The sequence below is a fragment of the Musa acuminata genome, chromosome BXJ1-3, assembly GCF_036884655.1.
Source record: "Musa acuminata AAA Group cultivar baxijiao chromosome BXJ1-3, Cavendish_Baxijiao_AAA, whole genome shotgun sequence".
Classification (NCBI taxonomy): domain Eukaryota; kingdom Viridiplantae; phylum Streptophyta; class Magnoliopsida; order Zingiberales; family Musaceae; genus Musa; species Musa acuminata.
This window is the reverse complement of record NC_088329.1, coordinates 44,194,887-44,219,140: the sequence shown is the minus strand read 5'-3', so window position 1 is coordinate 44,219,140 and position 24,254 is coordinate 44,194,887. Positions and strand designations below refer to the sequence as shown.

General features: G+C 43.3%; 5 protein-coding genes and 2 long non-coding RNA genes across 9 annotated transcripts; 3 read left to right on the top strand and 4 right to left on the bottom strand.

The window, feature by feature from the left end:
- Nucleotides 1-1,051: 1,051 nt before the first annotated feature.
- Nucleotides 1,052-2,977, bottom strand: LOC135633641 (uncharacterized). Its single transcript, XR_010495083.1, has 2 exons — nt 2,839-2,977; nt 1,052-2,762 (listed from the first exon to the last, which is right to left on the bottom strand). It is a non-coding gene; the product is annotated as an uncharacterized LOC135633641 (long non-coding RNA).
- LOC135633633 (two pore potassium channel c-like) lies at nt 1,758-3,129 on the top strand. Its single transcript, XM_065143337.1, has 2 exons — nt 1,758-2,785; nt 2,856-3,129. The coding sequence occupies exons 1-2, from the start codon at nt 1,758-1,760 to the stop codon at nt 3,025-3,027; spliced, it is 1,200 nt and encodes a 399-aa protein (XP_064999409.1). The 3' UTR covers nt 3,028-3,129.
- Nucleotides 3,130-4,827: 1,698 nt separating this feature from the next.
- On the bottom strand, nt 4,828-6,371 carry LOC103979949 (uncharacterized). The gene has a single exon (XM_009396219.3). It carries the CDS (start codon nt 6,282-6,284, stop codon nt 5,223-5,225), a length of 1,062 nt encoding a protein of 353 aa, XP_009394494.2. The 5' UTR covers nt 6,285-6,371; the 3' UTR covers nt 4,828-5,222.
- Nucleotides 6,372-6,650: 279 nt separating this feature from the next.
- On the top strand, nt 6,651-10,458 carry LOC103979951 (uncharacterized). The gene is made up of 7 exons (XM_009396222.3): nt 6,651-6,938; nt 7,689-7,754; nt 7,841-7,890; nt 7,973-8,037; nt 9,768-9,859; nt 9,958-10,029; nt 10,207-10,458. Exons 1-7 carry the CDS (start codon nt 6,666-6,668, stop codon nt 10,243-10,245), a joined length of 657 nt encoding a protein of 218 aa, XP_009394497.2. The 5' UTR covers nt 6,651-6,665; the 3' UTR covers nt 10,246-10,458.
- Nucleotides 10,459-11,819: 1,361 nt separating this feature from the next.
- LOC135633622 (pentatricopeptide repeat-containing protein At4g04370-like) lies at nt 11,820-14,514 on the bottom strand. Its single transcript, XM_065143305.1, has one exon. It carries the CDS (start codon nt 14,471-14,473, stop codon nt 12,218-12,220), a length of 2,256 nt encoding a protein of 751 aa, XP_064999377.1. The 5' UTR covers nt 14,474-14,514; the 3' UTR covers nt 11,820-12,217.
- A 204-nt stretch (nt 14,515-14,718) lies between these two features.
- Nucleotides 14,719-18,958, top strand: LOC135581187 (zinc finger BED domain-containing protein RICESLEEPER 1-like). Of its 3 annotated transcripts, none has more exons than XM_065143328.1 (4): nt 14,719-15,045; nt 15,145-17,098; nt 17,183-17,285; nt 18,675-18,958. In XM_065143328.1, the coding sequence occupies exons 2-3, from the start codon at nt 15,154-15,156 to the stop codon at nt 17,263-17,265; spliced, it is 2,028 nt and encodes a 675-aa protein (XP_064999400.1). In that variant the 5' UTR covers nt 14,719-15,045; nt 15,145-15,153; the 3' UTR covers nt 17,266-17,285; nt 18,675-18,958. The 3 variants fall into 3 exon arrangements, with proteins under 3 accessions (XP_064999400.1, XP_064999381.1, XP_064999391.1); XM_065143309.1 differs by having other exon boundaries at nt 14,720-15,045; nt 17,174-17,285; XM_065143319.1 differs by having other exon boundaries at nt 14,720-15,045; nt 15,124-17,098; nt 17,174-17,285.
- Nucleotides 18,959-19,584: 626 nt separating this feature from the next.
- On the bottom strand, nt 19,585-22,592 carry LOC135633630 (uncharacterized). The gene is made up of 2 exons (XR_010495075.1): nt 21,595-22,592; nt 19,585-19,811 (listed from the first exon to the last, which is right to left on the bottom strand). It is a non-coding gene; the product is annotated as an uncharacterized LOC135633630 (long non-coding RNA).
- Between the last annotated feature and the right edge of the window lie 1,662 nt (nt 22,593-24,254).

Genomic DNA, 24,254 nt, shown 5'->3' with positions numbered 1-24,254 from the left:
CATCCCCTCTATTACATCCTCGTATAGGACGTTAAGACCCTTGAGCGCACCCTCGTCGTCGCCCATCGTTGTTATCATGCTGGCCTCCTTCGCCATGTTATTGCTTCACTAGTAGCCTCCCTTTATCGCTAGCATTGCCCCCATACATCTTTGCCAGCACTTGTGCATCGCTTCCCTCTCGCCATTCGCCTCCTCCTCCTTTTATGATACCCTCAGTGTCTCCCCTTGTGCTAATGGCCTAGAGATCAAGATTATGTATGATTGCTTGGTTCTTGAGTGCAATCCGTACATGATCACCACCGTTCATAAGGGCGATTTTGTGGGTGAGTTCATGTAGGTCCATGCCGCCTACACCACCCTTTTCGATGGGGTCACGCTCTAACTGGATAGAGGGAGGTGTGAGCGAAGCAACAATGCGATACTAGTGACAGACAAGAGCAAGAACGTGCGACGGGCTCAAGGGCCTTAGCAACTTCTAGGAGAATGCGACAGAGAAAACATTCAAAGGCAAATACGATTATCATATGGTGAGAGCGATAATACGAAAAGTTATGAGACAAGGATGAACACAACATAGCCAAAGATAAGCATATCTTTCGGAGAATGTGACATAAAGCTAAAAAAACAGTGCTTTTTGCAGGAAAAAAATAAAAAAATTTAAGGGTTTTTTTTAAGAATTTCCCCAATTATTAACCAAAAACTTCCGTGTATGGAACTGATACTTTGTACTCCTTGACAGCGCATTCCAGTTCAATTTTGATAGCTGGGGATTCGCTATCAATGATAGGTCGGCAGCCAACACACGAGTTTGTATCATCACCACTAAAAAATTGAACATTCACCACCAGCACCTGTCCCATCAACATTCAAGTTTGTATCATCTCTCACTGGGAGATCATCACCTAACCTGTTTTCGATTCATTCCAATCTTACCTTCTATATTTGAATTATGTTATAGTCAAAACTCATAGCAACAATATTATAAGAAAATTAACATGAGGATTAATCATTTCTATTTTGTCAAAGTAATCACCATAAGGTCAGCCATCAAGACTTTCAGACGCTCATTTCCATTAACCAAATCTAATGTATAATGATCTGTAATACCTTTATTGTAGTCATGGCTACATTAATAAAATCTACAAACTAATTCTCTTGGTAGAAATTTACCACACAAAAAAGGAAATATTGGGTAAAATGGCAAAATATAGTAATGCAGTATTTGAAGGCAAAATTCACTGTAGTCTCTACCAGTTTTCTGGAGAGCTCAGACCATTAAAATGCAGGGATCACCATAAATGACACAATTACTTCATTTTATGTTCCTCCATGGATCCTTTCATCGGAACCAGAGGAATGGAGAGCTTCTGATCTGAGTTATTGTTGGCACCTATGAACCAGAGTAATGTACTTTGTGCTGGTCAATATGGAAGAACTGCAGCTGGAGAATTCCCTTTTTGCAGGTCTAATTTCCCTGAAGATTTAGTGCAGGAATCTGAAAGAAGCAACAGATGTTAATCCTTTGTATATATATATATATACACAGTCTAAGCTTAGAAATTGTGAGCTAAATACTCAGAAACATAACTTACTAGCCTTTTAATTCTTGGGTGTTCAGAAGCTAATCTAACTTCTATTCCACGATGACAGACAGGTTGGATTAACTACCAGTACTCCAACCAAATAGTCAACCCAACAACTTCCAACATACCTGAGTAGTGCTCTAAGTTTCAGATCACGAATTCCTGCACTGCTTCATGTCCATGGACAAGCTTTTGTCAACCAAGACACCGGAATCCATACAGAATTGCTCTCATGAGCTCTCAGATCATCGCAACAGCAACTCATCTCATCACTTCAGCTATCTCACCAGTTTTCCATGCTGCAGAACCTTACCCACTCTTGCTGTTCCACTCCTTGACACACCAGTGATCAAGGAGCCCAATGAGCATTCCACTAAAGCCTCTCGCCGGTCCTACTCTGCCCCATCCATATTCACCTGCATCAAGGAAAGTCAAGCCCTGGCACTCGATGCCGAACCTGCAGATTCTCCGACCACGCGTTCACCATGGATTGTGCGGCAAGCCATAGTTGGAGCAATCCTGTACATCTCGGTAGGGATCATCGTCTTCATGGTGAGGCAAGGGAGCTTCAAGGGGCACAGAACGTTTCCACTGGTCGACGGGCTATACTTCGCCATCGTGAGCATGTGCACAATCGGGTATGGCGACATAGTGCCTCACACCAGCTTCACCAAGCTCTTTACCTGTGCGTTCATTCTGGTGGGCTTCGGCTTCGTGGATGTCCTCCTCAATGGGTTGCTGACCTACGTGCTCGACAAGCAGGAGGCAGTGCTGCTCAGCGCCGTAGACGAGAGCCGTCGCAACGTGATCTTCAGGACGTATGTGATGGACATGAGGAAGGGGCGGATGAGGGTGCGGATGAAGGTGGGGTTGGCACTGTGTGTCGTTATCTGCTGTGTTGCGGTGGGGACTGTGATGGTGCACGTCCTGGAGGGGCTGGCTTGGCTCGACAGCTTCTATCTCTCGGTGACCTCCGTGACGACAGTGGGGTACGGGGACTACACCTTCTTGACGATGAAGGGGAGGCTGTTTGCATCAGTGTGGCTGCTGGTGAGCACTCTCGCTGTCGCCAAGGCGTTCTTGTATCTGACCGAGCTCAGGATCGAGAAAAGGAATCGAAGGACTGCAGAGTGGGTGCTCAAGAGGAAGATGACCGCGGGAGATCTGATGGCAGCAGACCTGGACAATAATGGATCCATAAGGTATGGCTTCAGATCAAAGTGAGAGCACCTGCTGCTGTATGAGCTTTACTTACCTCATTACATTCTGTAGCAAATCAGAGTTTGTGATCTACAAGCTCAAGGAGATGGGGAAGATCTCAGAGAAGGACATCATGTTAATCTGCAACCAGTTTGATGAACTCAACGCTGGGAAGTGTGGAAAGATCACGCTGTCAGATCTCGTCCAAGAGTCACCACTGACAAATCCATGGAAGAACAGCTGAGCATATGGCCTGCAAAACCAAAACGTACTCCATACATACTTGTATACACAATTAACGTATTGTTCATCAATAAACTATGGAACTCAGAAATAGTTGACACAAGTAATGTTAAGATGAACTTGGTCGTCTACTGTCATTTGCCTTCTCAATGGCTAAAATGCTTTTTATTGGGGAACATGTACATAGCTAAACAGTACCTTAAATTGCTAGCCCTGTAAATCTAAACTTGCAGAAGGTCTACGCTTATAAGCAACATACCCATTTTCTAACTTTTGTACCATACATTGCATCTAGTTAGTAATACTACAAATAAGATGACAAATACTATAGGTTAACAAAGAAATGTTACATAAAATGTTTATACTATAACCATACCTGGGTGTCAATTTGAAGTTCAAATTGTCTGATCTCTTCTTTGAGTGTTAGAACTCCAGTTTGACCATACAAAATTCCTGACAGTCAATTGTAGATACTAATTTTGCACCATCAAGTTCAATAAATTACTATCAGCAAGTTGGAAAAAAAATCAAATGCAAAGTGGTTGTAACTCTAAAAAATGAGCATAAGTATCACTAGCTGATTACTTGGCACCTCAACAGCTGTGTGGCCTCTTGAATCAGTCATGCTTGCACATGATTATGCTGCTTATCCAGGTAAGAGAATTGTCATATAGTACTACTAAAACAGAATGTAACAGATAGTAGCAATGAACTAAAACAATAGCCCCTTCAGCCAATAACATTGCAGTATATAGTGAGCTTAACAACATGAAGACACTATTTATTAGCTTATCTCAAACCTAACAAAATAACAACCACACCACTTGTATGCCTAAGAAAAGTCATCCTGAACAATTTATAAGTACTAAATAAAATTTTCAACCAGTTAATCCATTGAAAACCTCATTAAAGTTCAAATCAGCCACAAAAAGGAAAAAAAACTACAGATGAGACCAAACAATCAAGATATCATGAGAAAATGACATTGTAAGTTAAGTGACATTGAATGAGACAACTGAGGATAGCATAAGCTCTACCATCCTATAAACAAACATGATCTGAGAGATTCATGAACACCAACCAGCTCATCCAAGTCCCTCAACCAAGTTTTGGACCTCATCATGAACCATATCATCATTTACATTATTACAGATAACATTACAATGTGCAACATCAATAATGCAGTACAGTAACGACAACTCAGGACCAAGAAAGAAATAAGGACCAACTCAAGAATCAAATCATGCACCAAACATATTTTTTTAGAAATATCATACACCAAATATAAAATAAGATGATGATATACTGAAAAACTAAATTACCAAGAACTGACATCATATGACAACATAAAAGGAACTAAAAACAGTGTACTCCTGAACCAAGATATAAATGGTGCTGACTCGATATTTCACATCAAAATAACAGAAATCACCTGACTGATTGACAACAATCAACATTGTAGATTTATTTTCAGTGCACTGAAATAAAGCAATCATTCATTAGTTTGTATCAAGACCAATCAAAAAAATAATTGATGCTATAGGCCATATAACAGTTTGACCGGGTAAGCCAAGCATACTGGAGCTCTATCTCTTGGGTCCTGTCTTTCCAGGAGAGAGGCATCCAGAAGCAAGGACATAATTACATTTTGATCACATCTTCAAGATAACACAAAATATTATTGTACAAAAGATTCTTTCAGTCACAAGTATTATGATGTTGCAAAAGCACTGTTTCACAATGACAATTCAGGGCAACATAAAACACACAAAAACATTCCAAATGATAATAAGATGACACAGAGGAGAACCAGTCCTTTATTAAGAGATCATTCAACACAAAAAGATTCAAGCTTTTTGAAGTGTAGCTATCAGCAAGAACAGTTTTGCTGCAAGAATCATACTACACGTTCGACAGAACAACACAAGAAACATCAACCTGAATAACGTTGATATAACTCCTTAGTGAAACCACTGCTAAATCCCACTCCATGAACCTATCTAGTCCGATCATGAAAGATTCCAGAACTACTGTGGAATTGCTTGACAGGATGTAAAAGAGCATTTAGCCCAATCAAACTACCGTGAGAAGATTTTGGACTGACAAGATAGATAATCAAGAAAAAGAACAGAGCAGAGGCCAACAAAAATTATCAGCAGAAAGCAGTCAGATAGATCACGAACCCTCACTCCAATTCTACCTCCGTTTTGCGAGCTGAAGACACACTACAGCCCCTGCCGCCAAGGCCACAATTCCAATCACGGCCGACGTCCGCAGCGCCTGGGAGTGCACAGGAAGGACCCCAGCATCTACCTTGCCATCAATTTCAAAGGCCTTTTCCTCCTTATCGATCTCCACCGTAGACCTTAATTCAGCGATCTTAGTCATCAACTCCTCTTCCACAGCGGCAAACTTCTCCGCCTCATCCCTCTCTTTCTGCTTGGATACCCTGAGTTCCTCCTCGAGAACCTTGACCGTGGTCTCCAGGTCGTTGATCTTGACCTTGAACTTGGCTTCGAGGTCCTTGATCGAGTTATTGAGGCGGCGGACATTTTCCTCATGCTCAGTAGCGGCAATGTTTGCAGTAGAGAGGTCGTCTTGTGTGATGCGGAGCTCACTTTCGAGGCGGCGGACCTTTTCCTCCTGCTCCACAGCGGCGCTGTGCGCAGTGGAGAGGTCGTCTTGTGCGATGCGGAGCTCACCCTCGAGGCGGCGGACCTTTTCCTCCTGCTCCATAGCAGCGATGTGCGCAGTGGAGAGGCCGTCTTGTGCGATGCGGAGCTCGCCCTCGAGGCGGCGGACCATTTCCTCCTGCTCCATAGAGACGATGTTTGCGGTGGAGAGATCGTCTTGAATGATGCGGACCTCGCCCTCGAGGCGGCTGGCCTGGCCGGCGACAGTCTTAAGGTCAGACTCAGCGCCGGCAAGCTTCGTTCGGGCGTCGGACAGGTCGCGGAGGAGATTAGCCCGTTCGCGCTGGAGGTCAGACCGCTCATCCTTGAGCGCCCGGATCTCCTCGAGGAGCTCGACGGCGGCGTCGCGGTCGACGGCGGTGACAGCGGCCTCCTCATCGGCACTATCCACCTCAACGTCGACGGCGGCTTCTTTATATGCCGTCTCCTCCTCACCACCGTCGATGGCTTCCTCAAAGGCCATTTCCTCCTCGCCGTCAGCCGAGTCTTGCTTATAAGCCTTCTCCTCCTTGTCGCCAGCGACGGCGACGGTGACGGCTGAGTAAGCGAGGGTTTTGTCGGCCATGGGAATCAACGCTTCGGCTCTTCGCGTGGGCGGAAGTCCGTAGAAAGAGAAGACGGGAGCGAAAACCTAAAACACGAAACGGACGTGAAACGGGAGGATACGTATGTGAAGTCCGTAGGCTAACCAACGGTGGATGATCATCTCACAAATATTAAAGGAAAACGACTCGATTAGGCAACCCGTCCGACTAACCTCCCTTCTGATAAGATTCAGTGGGCTCCACATAAGCCCACATCTATTAACCAATAACAGACCAGGTGCGTGATGGGTGAATGATCAATCATGTATACAGATCCCTGACGATATTTTGGGGATTTGAATCAAAAATACCGATAATTAATGTAATTACGGAGGAATAATTGATGTCGTCATCATAGGTTAATGGTCAGGAAAGTGGAAAGAGGATGCAGATCCGATATGTTAACGGATCTACTATTAAGGGTTAATGGATCTAATTCCTTGCGGTTTACGGTTAATGGATCTAATACTATTAAGGGTGCGTGGCATACAGCTTCTGCTTACCACCGACTCTATAAAAGGAGAGCGGTAGCGTTATACATCCGCCAAAGGAAAAGCCGGGGCGGAGATCGAGCAGCGACTCCAACACTCCGACGAGCTCTGCTGAGATTCCGATCTCGAAACCTTCGCGACATGGTATGGATTGATCGCTTATCCCTCTCTTCTTCTCACAAATTCCCTTCTTTTGCGTCTTGCTTGTCAAAATGTCGATCGTAAGCTAGGGTTTTGTTGGTGATGTGGTTTTCTTGCTAATCGTTCTGCCGTGATTACTTTGATTCTTATGAGCTTTGAGGGCAGCACTCTTTTGTATCACTACATCTCGCTCTCATGTTTTGGTTCTCCCTATTACGGGGTTCAAACGAGCCGTGGGTGCTGCGTTTCTAGTGATTGTGGGCCTTTTTTTTGTCTTTTAAGATGGTTCCTTGTGATTGTTCAATTTCTTGTCTGCAATGTTCTTGATTCGGGAAATAATGTTGAGAATAATTGCTAAAAGTCGAATTTCCACGGAAAGACGGAATGATTGATGACATTTGAATCACACACCTGTTTTGGGAGAAGATCGTATTTCCGATTTCTTCCCCCTAAACTCTCGTGGTTGATGCTTCATTTTAGTTGTCGTCTGCTGGCAGAATCTTTTTACTTTGGGCTCATGTTGACAAATGGAAAAGGAAAATACTCGGTGGTTTTGATGTTCCCTTATTTTCATTTTTTTGCCTTTATTTGCCTTTATTTGAGGAGGATTCGTGGTTCAGGAATTGCATACATTGAGACTAAGTGTAAGATATAGTAGACCTGAATTTATTTAAGGACATGAGTTTAGTTTCTACATACATTTGTTGGACCTTATATTTGCTAAACTGACAATATGGTCAATATTCTTCTTAGGATGACCCGGAGCTAGAAGCCATTAGGCAAAGAAGAATGCAAGAGTTGATGGCAAAACATGGCATTGCAAGTCATCTTGGTGGCATAATAAACTCTTAAATACTGCCTGTTTTGTAACTAATGTTTGTTGGCTTGTGTTTTCTTTTAATTAGGGTAATCAGCAAAATGGTGAGCCGCAGAAGGCACAAGAAGAGGCCAAAAGGTTTAACCTGTGAATTCATCTGGATCAAGTTTGCAACTTTATGTACGTTTACAGAATCATATATATGTAATTTGAAATGCAGAGAAGCAGAAGAGCATAGGCAACTGATGCTTAGTCAGATATTATCAGCTCAAGCAAGAGAAAGGCGTAAGTATTGGATGAGATAAAATTTTGCCTGACAGCTTCTGACAATATGGGTTTGCCTTTGAATGTTGTTAAAGCTGTTCTGTTGTACAAGTTTATTCTTATTACCTGCTCTCAGTTCAGTATGTTAGTGGTACATTACCATAAGTTACTGATAGTCCAAAAGAATTGATGGATTTTAGTAAACTGTTATGATGGGATTTAAGTGATTATTTGCCTTATATCTTTCACCTCAGTTTCTAGCATGTATGTCTGGGACAATTATTTTGACGAACACATTAAGGATGCTCACTTACCACAAATTACAAGTTTATGTTTCTGAGACCAAAAATCAATTGAGGTGTCATCACCAATCTGGAAATATCTGTTCCATTTTTTAAAAATGATCAAGGGTTCCAAAATGCTTCTTCTTCACTAAATGATGCAAGTAATGTGCCTTTTTTGAAGATTGTCATAATTAAGTAAATTCTTTCAAGTTTTCTCTTGGCGGAGTCCTGGCATCCCTCCCTCTAAGACTGAAAAGGATTAGCTTTATAAATTGGAAAGTTGTGGCCATTCAAGAATTCATAATTGGGTATTTTTGATATCCATGTCATTTTTTGGAACTGTGTTTATGAGATAATCCAGAGGAACATCAATACCTGCAAAACCAATTTTATGAAATATATTTGCTGTGCAACTGCATCATCTCCTAATCATTGATACTTTGTACTTGTAGTCCTCTGTGCTTGTATTCTGTTGGCTCTCTGCTTATTTTTCCTTGTAGATGGGACCTTGCCCAATATGCAGGACTTGCCATTTCCTGTTTTATCTAGACTCTTTTGAAGCATGAAAACACGTATGAGAATTTTCATGTGGTTGTTGTGCACGAACTAGGACCCATCTATAGGCCATTTTTTGTCTTAATCTCCACAGCCAGAGTTTGGCACACACTCCATTCAAGGTTTAGTTAGGTTGATGAAGTATCATTGGACTTAAACATAAATTATCGATCCAGCCTTCTCAAGTTAAGAGTATAGATTTATAGTCAATCTCATATATGATTGGAGGCCACAGCCCAAAGACTGATGATGATGTTGACATTTTAAAAATATCTCTAGGTGTTCTGCTCTTACTAATCATTGCATTAGTCAGGAACTAATATAGGTATGGGCAGAGAAATGCATTTTGGGAAATAATGTCCTTTTACGGAAGGGCCTCAGAAGATGGGTAAATGAGCTTGCAAGAAATCCTAAAGATCTGACACCCTATCTATTTGTACATTTTATCTGCCTCTTCACTCTCCCATACATGGGTCAAACATCTGCGTCTAATTTTCAAGCTTGACTTCTTACTGGAGTTACTTATTCTCTGGATTTTTGGACCTATAAAACTAGTATTTAGTAGATATAGAAACCCTAAGTGTGATGTGAGCTATTCTTGCTTAATGGTCAACCTGACCAAGCCTACAGAATTTGTTGCTATTTTGGGTTTGCAAAATTGTGTCTAATTGCTAATTCACTGTGGTCAAGAAGATACTAGCTTTTACCTAGCAAGGCTTGTTAGTGATTGAAATTTATTGTTAGGAAAGGCTTGTTAGTGATTGAAGTTTTTACCTAGCAAGGCTTGTTACCAACCCTACTACGATCTTTGTAAATGATGCTTATTGTACAATTATATACAACCATGAAATTTGTTCTTCGCGAAGTAATTTTAAGCTGCATCAGTCCAACTGATGTTTGTTCTATTGATAGTTGCTCGTATTGCTTTGGTGAAACCTGATAAAGCAAGAGGCGTGGAGGATGTTCTTCTTAGAGCTGCTCAAATGGGACAGCTAACTGAAAAGGTGTAATTTTTAATTATACACATTCCAGTGCAAATTCCTTCTTTCTGTTGCCCTCATGAGACTTGGAAGAGTGCCATGTTGGCGTGTTTGTTTTTAAGGTATCGGAAGAGAAGCTTATTTCACTTCTGGAGCAGATCAACAACCAAACAAGCAAACAGACAAAAGTTACTGTAAGTTGCTTATTTTTGAAAATAAGATGTATTACATGAGAACATTCATGAACTTAACCATGCTTATCATTTAGCCATGCAACATAAAAGCTGTTTATGCATTAGTTTGTGCCTTGTTTATTCCTCTGGAAGCAAAATACAATTATGCTGATTTTTCTTTCTGGCCTTACTTGTCAGATCCAGCGACGCCGAAGTGTACTTGACGATGATGATTAGTTAGCAGTCTATTTTAGTCAGGGGAACTATGTTGAGTATATGTGTATGCTTGGAGTCACAACTCATGGCAAGTGTTACTTTGTTACTCGGTCATGTCTGAACTGTTCTATAATGTTCTGCAGAACTTGTCTTCGATCCATATTTACTGTTAAATGTATGTCTCCGGAACAGAGCTGATGTTTGAAATCTATAATCAAACCCCCTTGGTCGCTAGTAACAGAAGCTGTATGCTCCGATTTCGCTGGTTGAACAACCTGATGTATGGTGTCATGGAAACAAATGACATTATGGGTGTGAAATGGTGATTAAACATTTTGTATTCGGCTGACAACAATCTGTACTAACTTATGTGAGCTGGGGGATGTTTATATCGGACTTCCTACAGGAACAACGACCGAGCCATCCGGTAATTGAGCGGCTTGGAACAAAGGCAGCAGAAGGTAGCCTCAACAGCGGTATGGAGTAATTATACATTATTCCTAAAATTAGTTATCTTTAACATCTCGGTTCTTATATTTAAAAAATTATAATAAAATATTTAAATTTATTTATTTTAATATTTTTTTTATTTTATTAAAAAAAATAGTTTTAATGTGATGGTGGATGATAACAATGTTAAAAACGTGGATAAGTATTGTGGATAAGGAGAACAATGATGGGAGATGAGGGTTGCTTACCAACCTTTTAGAGCTTCCCTGGTTAACAATAATCGTAATGAATAGATTTCCTCCTTTCATGAGTCCCCACTTCTTTTCTTTTTCATGTCTATACTGGAATTGGTGCGACAACGAGAGGAGCGGTAAGAGTTTCGACGACCCTAGCTTCAGGTCGAGCAATTTGTCAAATGGGTTGGCAATGAGGCGACTACCATCATTATCATAGACACCGCGATAGCCATCATCATTTATGTCGACATCAACGTAGTTATCGAGCAGTGAAAGGGTTGTCAATGCAAATGTCAAGTGATCCTTTCGCCACTCGACATCTACATCAACATCGATGTAGTTGTATAGCACCGTCGCTCGACAATTGTATCGACATCGATGCAGATGATGGTGACTGTCGTAACATCTATAGCAAAGATGGTGAGTGTCTCGTCACTAACCCGTTGGGTGAATCGCTCGACCCGAAGCTTAGGGTTGCTAGAGCTCTTATTGCTCCCCCCCCCCCACTATTGCACCAATTTCAACATGAGCATGAAAAAGAAGAGATGGAAGGCTTGTCGGAGGAGTTATACTCATCACGGTTGTCGTCGATAGGAAAGGGAAGCTCGGGAAGGCTAGCAACAAGTGATTGTCGAGCTTCCGACAAAGGTATCCGACGACGATAGAAAAATGTGAGTCTTGGAATTCGACATTGAGTACGTCGTCGACGCAGAGGACACCATCATACCTATTGTTGACGTAGTTACCGAACGACCCTCATCTCTTGTTGTCGCTCTTTTCATCCATAACAACCATCAGTGACTCCAGCAGCATCATCGTCCATCACCACCAACTGAAAGATTAAAATTATATATTTTTTTATATTTTATTTTCGTGTCTTGTTGATAAAACCGATAATATTAAGATAAATAGACCAAAATATTATAAAGATATCAATATAACTTTTAAAATTATAGAGAACATAATACTAAAGTTAACTAATTACAATGAGTAATATATAATTAATCCGTCAAGAGACATTGATACCTATTTTCTTATGTTTCTTGGCACCCGTGTTCTTATTCTCGTGGGGCAAGCCTTGTTTGTAGTATGACTCTCCAATGGTGCTTGGCTTCTCATCAAATGATGCTTCTGATGAGCCGATTAATGTTCAATTGCACGGTTGGCACAGAAAGGTAAAACCACAGCTTCGCCACTGCTTTATCCAATGTCCTCTCAATTTTCCTTGAAGCAGGGCGTTCGTATCTTATGTTCATCTCGAAGCCTGCATTTGCCATGACTTCTCGAGTAACTGTTTGCTTGCTCTTTCATGCAACCGCAGACCAGCAACTGTCACCTATCTCACCTGAATCGCCCCCAAAATCCAACATACTGCTCTCCCACCGCCGATACGCGGAGCTTCCACTGATTTCTCTCATCTCGCCGTTGAGCATCTTCAGCAAAAAGAGTATCTCATCCTGCTGAGAGTGCGTCTGATGCTCTGCGAAAAATGTGGTGATGATCCCATTCAATTCCACGAAACTCCATGCCGGTGCTTTCTTCAACCCTCGTTCTCTCATCTGCACCCACGCCTCTCCCACGCCATCCCACCTTCGCATCGCGGCGTAGCTGTGAGCCAGTTGGACGTAGCTATTGGCAGAATCCGGCCTCAGTGCAGCTATCTGCTTCGCCACCGCCTCCGCTAATGACACCAATCCATTCGTCCTGCAAGCATCAAGAAGCATCCCCAAGATATCTGCATTGGGCCTCGGCGTCATCGTGTTCGCGAAACCCAGCGCTTCTTCCAACCTTCCGGCCCTGCACAGGAGATCGATGACGCATCCCCAGTGCTCGAGACTGGGCTTCAAGCTGAACTGCTCTGTCATGGACTTCAGAATCCTGAGGCCCTCGGAAACAAGCCCTGCGTGACTGCAAGCCGAGAGCACGGCTAGAAATATGACATCGTTCGGCTCCATTCCCCTGTTGCGGAAATCCTTGTACACTCGAAGAGCCAATTCTCCCATTCCATGGCTGCCGTATCCAGCGATGATCGCACCCCACGACACGAGATCCTGTTCTGGCATCGACGCGAAGCATCTCAGAGCCGCTCTCAGATCGCCGCACTTCGCGTACATGTCGACCAGAGATGTATCGAGGGCGATGGACGGATCTATCTCGTGTCTGATCACAAAACAGTGAACCAGCTTGCCATGGTGAAGCGCGCCCATGGCGGCACATACCTGGAAGAGCGCAACCGCAGTTATCGTATCAGGCTTCTGCGACTCCACCCTCATTCTGCCGAAAAGGAAGAAGGCCTCAACCAGATGACCGTTCTGAGCACAGCCCGAGATCACCGAGTTCCACGACACGAGGTCTCGATCCTCCATCGCCTGAAACACGTACAGGCTCTGCCTCAGACGACCGCCCTTTGCGTACATGCTGACGAGTGAATTCTGGGCAGGAACATCCAGGTGCAAGCCTTGCCGGAACACATGACCATGGATGGAAGCTCCGAGTTTGGACGACCCCAACTGCGCGCAGGCTGAGAAAGCACTGGCTAAGGTCGAAGCCGCGGGCGCCGGTCCCGACCGCAGCATCTGGTGGAAAACTATCAGTGCCTTGTCAGCTGCACCACTCTGGACGAGGCCGGAGATCATGGCGGTCCACGACACGACGTCCCGCCGGTCCGACGAGCGTTCAAAGAGCAGAAACGCGTCGCCATAGACCCCAAACTTCAAGTACATGCCGGTGAGCGCGGTCTCGACGTGGGCGTCCAGTTCATGCCCAGATGTTAACAGTGCCGCATGGGCTAACTTGCCTAAACGAACCAACCCCTCTCTTCCTCCTCCATCGCTGCTGTTGACGACGGAGGACAACAGAGATGCGTACGTTGGATGATCGGCGTGAATTCCGTCGCTTCTCATTTCGGCAAACAAATCGAACGCCTCCCGAACGCAACCGATCCTGGAGTAACCGGAAAGCAGTGAGTTCCACGAGATGACATCTCTAAGGGGCATTGAATCAAACAGCCTCCGAGCCAGCGCGACGCTGCACCTCCCGTAGGCGCTCACCAAGGAGTTGGCCAGGACGAGGTCGGACTCGAAGCCGTGGCGGACGACGGAGGCGTGAAGGCATTGGAGGGGAACGAGATCGAGCGGGAGCAGGGAGAGGAAGGTGACAGAGTTGGGGCGGACGTCGCTCTGGCGCATGTCATGGAGGAGAGAGAATGCGATTCCGGGCCGGCCGGCGCGGGAGTAGGCGGCAATGAGGGCGGACCAGGGGACGACGGAAGACTTGAGTGGGCTGTCGTCGAAGACGCGGCGAGCGAAGGGGAGGGAGCCGGAGGAGGAGTACAGGTGGAGGAGTGAGGAGCAGACGAAGGGGTCGGCGGGGAAGTGGCCGAGGAGGAGGGCGTGGAGGTGGAGGGCGAGGCCGAGGGGGAGTAAGACGGAGGAGGAGGCGGCACAGGCGCGGAGGAGGGGAGGGAAGGTGTGCGCGGGAGGGGGCAGACCGCGGGCGAGCAGAGAGCGGTAGTCGGCGAGGAGGGAGTGGAAGGTGGCGCCTCCGTCGCCGCATAGTTTCATCGCTCTCGAAACCCAAAAGAGACTTGAATCAAGCGTTCAACAGCAACTTCAAAGTCAGCATCGGGTCGAGTATGGATAATCCGTAACCAACAACATGAAAAGATCCAACATCTGACCCGGTTTCCTAAGATAATCCGCATCCGTTAATTATCGGACCCGAGTTCGTATCTTGAGCGATCCGGCCCGGTAACACCACCGATATAAGTCGACCCATCTTATTTAACTCGGGATAGCGTTTGATACCAACGCGATCCGCTTATTCATCTCCCACATCGATTCGATTCGATCCCCCATTCCCATCCGAAACCGAAACCCTAACTCCGCTCCGCCCCGCCCCGCCCGGCCCTGTTCCTCGCCTTCGCCCTCGCCCCCCGCCCCAAGACTGTCCTAAGTAGGCGTTCGATCGCTTACATCGAGGGTCGTTTCCGTCTTCCTCCGGAGCTCCGACTAGGGCTTCGAAGATATCTGTTTCGAGCCATTTGCTTCTGGTGACATACCATCGAGCTCGTGTCTTGTTCGATGCAATTCTTACCGGGTTGTCATATGATCGTTGTTCATTTTCTCCAATCCAAGTAAGCTTCTTTCTTTGATGTTTCTTCTTTATATGGTGTATCATCGTGTTCGTAGATATGGATATGATCGTGCTGTAGATGATCGAGTATATGCCGTAGTCGACTAGGATGGACGCCAATGAAAGCAACGCGATTGCCGTTCACAATCCGAGAGCCCGGAAGTTGCGATCATTGGTCTGGAATGATTTCACTAAGGAGCGCAAGGCCGATGGGAGCTACGTCGCCGTATGCAACCACTGCAAGAAGCAGCTCACGGCGAGCAGCCGGAGTGGGACGACGCATCTGAAGAACCACCTGGTGATTTGCACATCTACCAAGCGGATCAAGCGCAAGAAGCTGGTCGTCCGCCGGCTCGTCCTCACGTCGAGCGACGCCAAGAGTGAGGGTGTTCTGAGTTCCGATCACTCCCAGTTTGATCAGGAGGCGAGCCGGCAAGATCTCGCCCGCATGGTCATTCTGCATGGGTATCCGTTCAACATCGTCCATCATGTCGGCTTCAGGACATTTGTTAGGAATCTTCAGCCACTCTTTAAATTGGTGTCCGCCGATGTCGTGAAGGCAGATTGCATGAAGATGTACGAGAATGAGAGGCTGAGGTTGCATGAAGTACTAGACAGGCTACATTCTCGGGTCAGCCTCAATGTCGATGTGTGGAGGTCGAATGAGGATGTAGAGTATGCTTGTGTGTCGTGCCACTATGTTGATAATGATTGGAGGCTTAAGAAGAAGATCCTTAACTTTGCTCATGTCGGATGTCCAGAGAAGGAACAAGAAATCAGTAAAATTATATTGGAGAAGTTGCAGGAGTGGAATATTGATGGGAAGCTATGTAGCATAGTTCTCGACAATTGTAGAACCAGTGATTTAGTGGCAAGTGAGCTTCTTGGATCCCTTCGTATGAAGGGTTTCCTTATTTCAAATGGTGATCTATTCTATGCCCGATCTTGTGGTCATTTGCTGAATCTTGTTGTCCAGAAAGGCCTCGAATTGGCTTGTGAAATCATTGATAGAGTCCGTGCTTGCGTGCAAAATGTAAAATCCTCACAAGACAGGCTAGCAAGATTTCAGAAAGATGCCGAGCAAATGGGCATCCCACAAAAGCCATTAGTTCTTGATGCTCCAGCTAGTTGGCCATCAACATACTTCATGCTTGAAACTGCATGTCAATATCAAGAGGCTTTTAAGAACTTAGCAGAGAATGATGTGGAAAACACATGCTTTCTTTCACCGAAGGATTGGAGTGATGTTAGAGCTATTGTTGGGTGTCTACAAGTGCTTTACAATGATGCTATGGTCAAGTTTTCTGCTGCAGGAGTCCCAACTTCCAATCTATTTTTTAGAGATATGTGTGGTATTCATTTGCTATTGAAGTCCTGGTGCAGTAGCCCGCAGCCTTTTGTTGCATCAATGGCCAAAGAGATGCTTGAGAAATTTGAACAGTATTGGGATTTAACTAGAATGCCAATGGCAATCGCTTCTGTTTTAGATCCTCGATATAAGATGAAGCCAGTTGAATACTTCTTCAATCGAATTTATGATGATGCATCTGAAGCCAAGACAAAGATCGATAATGTTCGTGACAGCTTTGTAAATCTGTACAATGAATATATAGGCCAGTCTGCTAATTCTTCAAAAAACCAAGCCTCCTATGGTGGAAATAGTAGTAGCTATGATGGTGCTGACCATGGGAATGGTGCAGAATGTAAATCTTCTCGTGTCACACTATCTGACACACAACGTGGGTTGGATCAGTATCTTAAAGAGACGTCATCAGGTCATCCAGCAAGATCTGATCTGGATATGTACTTGGAGGAAGCTGTTCATCCCTCAAAAAGTCTTGATGACAATTTTGATATCTTAGCTTGGTGGAAATATAATGCTGCCAAATATCCTGCTCTTTCTATGATGGCTCGTGATATTTTAGCAATTCCTATTTCAGTAGTTCCGTTAGACAGTGAAGCGAGATCATTAAATCACTATTTAAGTGCGACCGATGCAGTGATTGTAGAATGCTTGATATGTGCACAAGATTGGATAGGAGATGAAACAGAGGGTAAGACACATTTCAAAGTTGTAGTTTTGTCTGTTGATCAATAATTTCTAATAACTCTCAAATTGATTGTATTAGTGTCGCCAGTGAACACCCTTGCACTTGTTTCTTCGGCTGCTAGCTTTGAGGGCCATGGTGATGAGTACTTGTTACCTGCTGATGGTGATTAGTTTTCACCAATGTGAAGCAGGTAAGCGCATGTATCAAAATTTTATTTTACTTTAACTGGTTAACATCCTGCGTGAGAGTATTTTAACGAGTGAATTTCCTAGATTTGTGTAACATTACATTAGCTCATGCATTCTGCTTTCGTCTTTTTGCAGTTTTATGTTTTGTTTTTTTGGTAATTTCACCTAAATTTCCCCATCTCATGTTTTTTGTTTACTACGTACAAGTTGGATTCATTGAAACAAGTTTATTAAGACTACAAGATCACTGAAATGACGGAATAGGATAAATCTTTGTGAGCAAAGGTGGTCTTAATTTTTTGCTTCTGCATCAATCTGTTGAAATCAAATCATATCTAACATGGCTGATACTTTTAGTATCACAGTCTCATATTTCTGTGTTTATTCCAGTTCTCTTAGATACTAACCATAGATGTAGGTGACTTCTTTGTCTTGACTTGTCATTGTGTATTTAGAAGAAAAATGTCTTTCTTAGATGCAACTATTCTGTCTATTGCGTTATTACTGCTAAGAGAAAGTACATACATTTAGAAACTCTGGTGAACTGGGTAATGGAACTATTAATGATCTGGACAGTCTAAATCAACTCAGTAATAGCTATAATTGCAATTTGGATAACATTGTTTCGGACATAAAATGAGAGTAAACATTGGCAAAAGTTCATTTATATATACACAAGGCATCCACAAGCAAGTATATCTCTGGTTATTTGTGGCTATTATGCATTCACAGTGAGTAATTATGCCATTGTGCTCATTCTACAGTGTCATCGATTTACCACCATTATGCATCATGCAGCTGTTCATGGCCATTTTGCAATGTTTCTATGTGATGAAAAAAAATGAGCATATGCACTGTTCCAATTCAACCTCACCTCAATTGCCTTCACTTTCCAATTGCTTTCTTTTCAAATTTTGTATCTGGGGATGGAAATTTTTTCAGTGATCTTCTACTTAATATGAAGTCATCATTCTCAGAAAAGGATTCTATTTATTTCAATTTTAGTGATTTCTAACCTGGCACATTTTCATGATATGATTGCTGCTTGGTATATTCTCCTAGAAGATATTGCCTATATATCATTTTGTCTGACAACTCTTGTTTGGCACTAATTGTTTCTCTTGAAAGACACTGTGGTATATTCTTCAGTCTCGTAACACAAGTGTATCCGCCCAAGGACAGAGTGGAGACATTTATTACTTATGTAGCTGAAGATTTCCCAGTTGATAAACCATCTGACCGGTGTTTGAATATATCAAATGTTTGTCATGCTTTCCCTTTTGTTGACTTCTGAATCAAGGAACATCCTTTCTGCGATAAATGATATAATATCTGCATGATTACATGGTCTAAATGCATGACTATATTGGACCTGTTCTTTTGTTATGCAGGAACTGTAGCATTTTAAGGCAACTGAAAGACAGAATGATTATTGACTCCACATGCTGACTCACAAAGCCGAATCTTGTAGTTCTTCTACTCTTCTCACGTGTGTATTAAGAAGAACCAGTTCGGACCAGTTAGATGGGCATTGTAATTTATCGTGCTATCTATTCTGGCCTTATTTAACAAATGTATAGACTTGTCCATCTTGCAAGTATAAAAGCTATTCGGGGTCCATCTTGCAAGCATAAAACCTATTCGGGATATATAGTCTTCGTCATCTTTTGTTGTCTCTGCAAGTATTATCTGATCAATGACTCAGAACTCTCACTTGAAAGGAACCTGTCAATCAATTGGATATTGCATGCTGTGGTGGATCGTCAAAGAGGTCATGAAGCCCTTGGTCGCCAGAAGCTGTAGATGCTTGTACTTGCATGAAGGTGAGTTAACAAATCTCTTGTATTGACTAAGACACTCTACAACAATTGTTACCTACAGTTCTCAACAACACAGCTTTGTATATGCATTTGTCTCAGGAAATATATGTTGAGATAACAACAGATAATTATACGTCTCAAGTCGCTACAGCTACATATTTTGAGGTAACAAAACATTTACATTAGATAGGACTTGTTTGTTGATTTTCTCTGATGGCATTAGCACAAGATACACACATGCAAACCCTGCAAGTTGGAGATGTGCATGTTCATTCATTCATATCATATAAATAAGAAGTACATGCACCAAATCAAATTGTAAAGGCATGTGTAGTAAGTTTTTTTGCTCTGAATAGAATTTATGGCCGAATTCTACCTTGGGTTTTTGTGAAGATATATGTTGCTACCTGTCAGCATTCATCTCCCAAGAAGAGAATTGAACTGAAGTATAAACCTAGGTAAATACCAACAAGGAAGAGAATTGAACTGAACTGAATGTCATTGAACTGAACTAGAAATAGAGATGAGAAATGTCATTTATAATGACCCAAAATATTTATGTCTTGCGGACCAATGGCTTCATTCCCTAGTTCTCCAAGCATGTCCTTATCTAATTCATGTTGACTAATAGAATCAAAAGGACTAGAGAATTTGGTGTCTTATTGCAGGAGCACATTGTTGTTGCCTGGATCACCATCATCTTGGTACCTAGAAATGAAGAATAATAAGTTATGGAGGCATTCAATTGTCTGGCTCAACATCAGAAACTACAAAGAACAAAAAACATTACTAGTGGATGTCCTAGTAAAAGAAGATATCGACCCATCCTTTAATAAAGGTACTTCCAATCAAGGTTCGTCGTACCGTACTGTACCGGCGTTTCGACCCGGGCTCGGTACCAGTACGGTACGGTATACCGCTCGGTACACCCAGGTGTACCGAGCGGTATACTCACGTGTACCGAGCACTGTACACTGCTACAGTGTCGGTACGGTACGGAGTGGTCCGCGTACCGCTGGCCTATCGGACCGGTACGTACCGCCCGTACCAGGCGGTACAGTCCGGTATGGCAAACCTTGCTTCCAATTGCTATGAACAGGGTAAGCACAAGCTTAATCTTTAAACAAGGATTATTGGTAGATATTGAGTGTTTTCATAGCTCTACATAGATAATCACCAGATGACAATTATTAAGGTATGAATGATAAAACATATACATTCCTTGTACCGTAAAATATTTAGCACAAATGAGAATGTACATAATGTTAGGGCCTTCATTCAAACCAAAGTACATAATGTAACTAGAGGATGACTTTTACCAGCTCTTCAGTAGGATCATTCCAAAGAGGCAATAGCTTCTATGTACTGACCCAAATTTGCCTTCACTCAAAGAAATATAATTTCTTTTTTATTTTGTACAAAGTAGTAGAAGAATGTAATAAGCACATTTTGTACATTCTTTGAAAATAACTATTGTGGAAATAATTATTTCTCCCTAAAACTCCAAAATTAACATAACTTCCAAAATCTTAAGGCATTCCTCAAAGTCCATAATGTGTTTAGCTCATCAACTATTGTGGAAGTTATGTCAGACATTAGGGTCCCATGTATCACTATGTTTAATGCCCTTGATATTTCATTTGCCTTTTATATTCTTTCTCCCTCATCATCATCAGCAAGGTTTGTCTATGTTGATCAACCCATCTGCTGAAGACCAATTTTCCAGTTTCTTGAGAGCTTCCTTCTTCTCTACAACCATTAGAAGCAGTCAACCTCTAAAAGATAGGCCTTAAAAACAAGTCAAAGCAATGGCCTCTCCACACTTTGCTTTTCCACTGAAAACAATTCTGTCACAATTCCCACAAGTTTATCAAGATCAATTCTAGCTGACCTATCACAACGTACTAACTAGCTTTCATCAGCATTGGACAGAATCATCCATCAAACTGAAAATACAGATAAATATTTGAATTTTGCATCATCATTCTCATCTTGGTAAGATGATATATCAATTGATGCAATGTTCAACCTGAAGAACATTATCCTTCCTACTGCAAAGTATCATCTGTCAGCCCACAGGTTTCTCATCTTGGTTGGCCACAGAAGTAAAACTTTTGGGATCAGCAAATTCATCATTTGCGATCACTTGAATCTTCTCTTTCTCCTTTTATGTCTGCCTGCTACATATTCACCTTTGTCAGAAGAGAAATCAGCGGTCATTCACATGAATAGCTCCACCAAAAGTTCACAGTGTTTCTTTCCCACAAGTCCCTTCCCTCCCCAGAGGGATTCACTCATACCACATATCATGATACTTACTAGGAAGCAAAATAGCATCAAAAGCAAAGGAAAGAAGAAGAGGAGAGCCGCCTCCTTCCTCTTTCTTTCCCACCCACCCTTAACGACATGACAAAAACAACACCACTCTACGCGAAGAATCTTTTAAGAGACAAAGGAGGAAGAGGAAGAGGATTAGCAACAGTGCACTGACCTTTTCCTCCTCCTCCTCCTTGTTGGGGAAGGAGAGGTCCCGAGGGCTGACCACATTCCGGAAGAGACCCTGGTGAGTCCGTCCCACCTCTTCTCTTTGCTTCTTTCTCTGTTTTCTTTCTCCTCTCTCCTTGGGTTGGGATCTCTGGTGAGTGACGGAGACAAAGGGTGGGGGAGAAAATAAATAGAGGAGAGAGAGGAAGGGAGGGGGGCAAAGAAAGAGTGTCAGCTGTTATTTCTGCTTTCGAGTCTGTCTCCTCTATTCCTTTTTCTTGTTCTTTTCTCTGCTTCTGTCTCTCTCTCTCTCTCACCCCCTCTCTCTGCTCGCTTTTTCTTTTACGTTTACGAGAAAGGCAAGAGAGAGAGAGAGTGTGTGTGTGTGAAGCGCAGCGGGACGACCGACGCGAATGCCGATGAGATCGAGAGAGACGTGCGCGAGTAAAAGAAGCGCAGCAGAGGAGACGAAAATTTTGAACAGGAGACGACCAACGCGCCATTGATGAGCAGCAGCGGCAGCAGCAAGCGGAGGTGCACCCGAGCATGCGCGTGCAGCGAGCATCGCTATTGTTGCGTTGGACCCCACGTGGCCCTTTTCGGCTGACGTGTTGGGACCGACCCGTGAACCTCCCCCGGGTGATTCAGCCGCTCGAACGCAAGAGCCTCCCGAAGAAAGGTCCTGTTCATCGCAAGGATACTTCATCTCAGATGAGTGAACTGCAGCAGGCATTTGCTTTGCTTGCAGAAGGATAATGGAGGGAGTACTGCATCAGTGTTTGTGATTCAAGTTGCCATCAGTGGCCACGGTAGTGTCTTTCATCCTCTCCAAAGCTTCTCTCCTCGGCATAAAGACGAGTCTGGGAATAATCTAACCCTGGTTAGGGGGGCTAGAGAGGCAAAAGCTTCAGAGAAAGAAGGTTAGAATCCATGGAGCTGGTGGGGGTGGGGAAAAGATATCAGCAGTCACAGACACCCTAGGGATTTGGCACTGGCCACTTTGGCCTGTTGCTTTGCCCACAAAAAGATATCACGGTACTGGTTAAAGACACAGTATTAAGCATGAAGGGTACAGACTTCATAGTTTTGTACAGGTTGTGCCCTGCTATCACCTTGTCCTGTTGCAGCTGCAAGTCTTTAGGGTATCTCCACCTGTTTGTCCTGCAGAGTTGAAGCTGGATTGTCTTAACAATTTGGGTCAGCTGGCGGGAGGTTCTTTGGCTGTACCTTGAAGCAGCAGTGGTCATGGCAGCTTGGTTGAGCTCAATGCCAGAGCTCACCAAGAAATATATGGACATCAACGACCATAAAGATCATGAAGTTTTAGGCTGTAGAATGGGAGACAAAGACTCTATGGCCATGTTCTTCAACTGTGAAATAGGCAGAAATCCTTTCTGAGTTTTGTTTTGTTTGGTTGATTCTATTGAATCCAAGCATTAAAGCTATTTTAATGTGATTGCCAAACTTCAAATCTCGGACATAACCCACAACACAAGTAGACTTGCAACCCAAACACTGCCTTCCCTTAGTACAGCCGTAGGACTGTGTCTGTGTCCTCACCAGATGAGACAAGGTAGAGCTGGAAAACAGCAGAGTTGACTTTGGTAGAACATGGCCGCTACTTCAAACAGCGAGGAGAGCAAGAACTACTCTGTCATGTTTAGTACTCTGGTAGTTTTGAGACTAAGCCACTGAGACAACATGAGGTAGAACATGCTGATGGAATTGCCTCTTACCTTGAACAAGAACCAGAGTTTTACTGCAGAGTTGACCTAAGAAACTAGCAGCATAATCTACTAAAATTTTTTTGATGCATCTTTAATCTTCTTTTGTTTATTGAAGACATTATGTTTCTGAATAAAGATCACACACTGAGGTAAAGGCAAACACCAGACTTTATGTGAGCCTAAAAGCAACATAAAGAGCCCATTATAGCATAATTGCCCAAACTTGGATTATTCTTAATGTTGCTGTGCTTGGTCATGAATTCCTTGGCATTTGGCAATTTCCATTGACTTGTCATAACCTTCCAACCCAAGTTGGGGTGAAGAGAAGAGTGTTCAGGTTGATATGGATACAGTAGACTTTTCTTCTTTGTCAACTCATACAAGAGACTAAAATATCTCTAGCATAAATAAGAAACTCGAGCAATTGGCGCGAGGGTAATCAACCGTGGCAACTGACCGAACTCGGAGCAAGTCGTCGGCCACTTGGGATAAGGATGTGAACCAAACGACCTGCTTCGCTGACATCTCGTTGACCTCCCGCTGCCTCAAATGAAAAGTCAACTTTGAAAAGAAGATGGAAGAAGATTCTGAAACCCTTCTTTAACTAACGCAACCGAAGCAAACAATCGACCAAAAGTCAACAGGTTGAAGAGCATGCAACGTCTTCGAGTCGGCAACGGAGTCGGTAAGCTGCTCTGTTTCTGGTTAGGATCCATCTGCTCCCTCTTCTAGATGAACTGAAATCTAGAAGAAGGCCATGTTGATTTGGTCCCCGAGTAGGGCCGATCAAGCTTTCAAGTCTCGAACGATTTCACACCATTTTGATGTCTTCCAGGTCGCGATGAAAGATCTGAAACAGAGACAAAGCGATCGACTTTGATTAAGGAGAAACATTTTACTTGCAATTGGATCTCTTAGATTCCAATGCAGATCTAGTGAT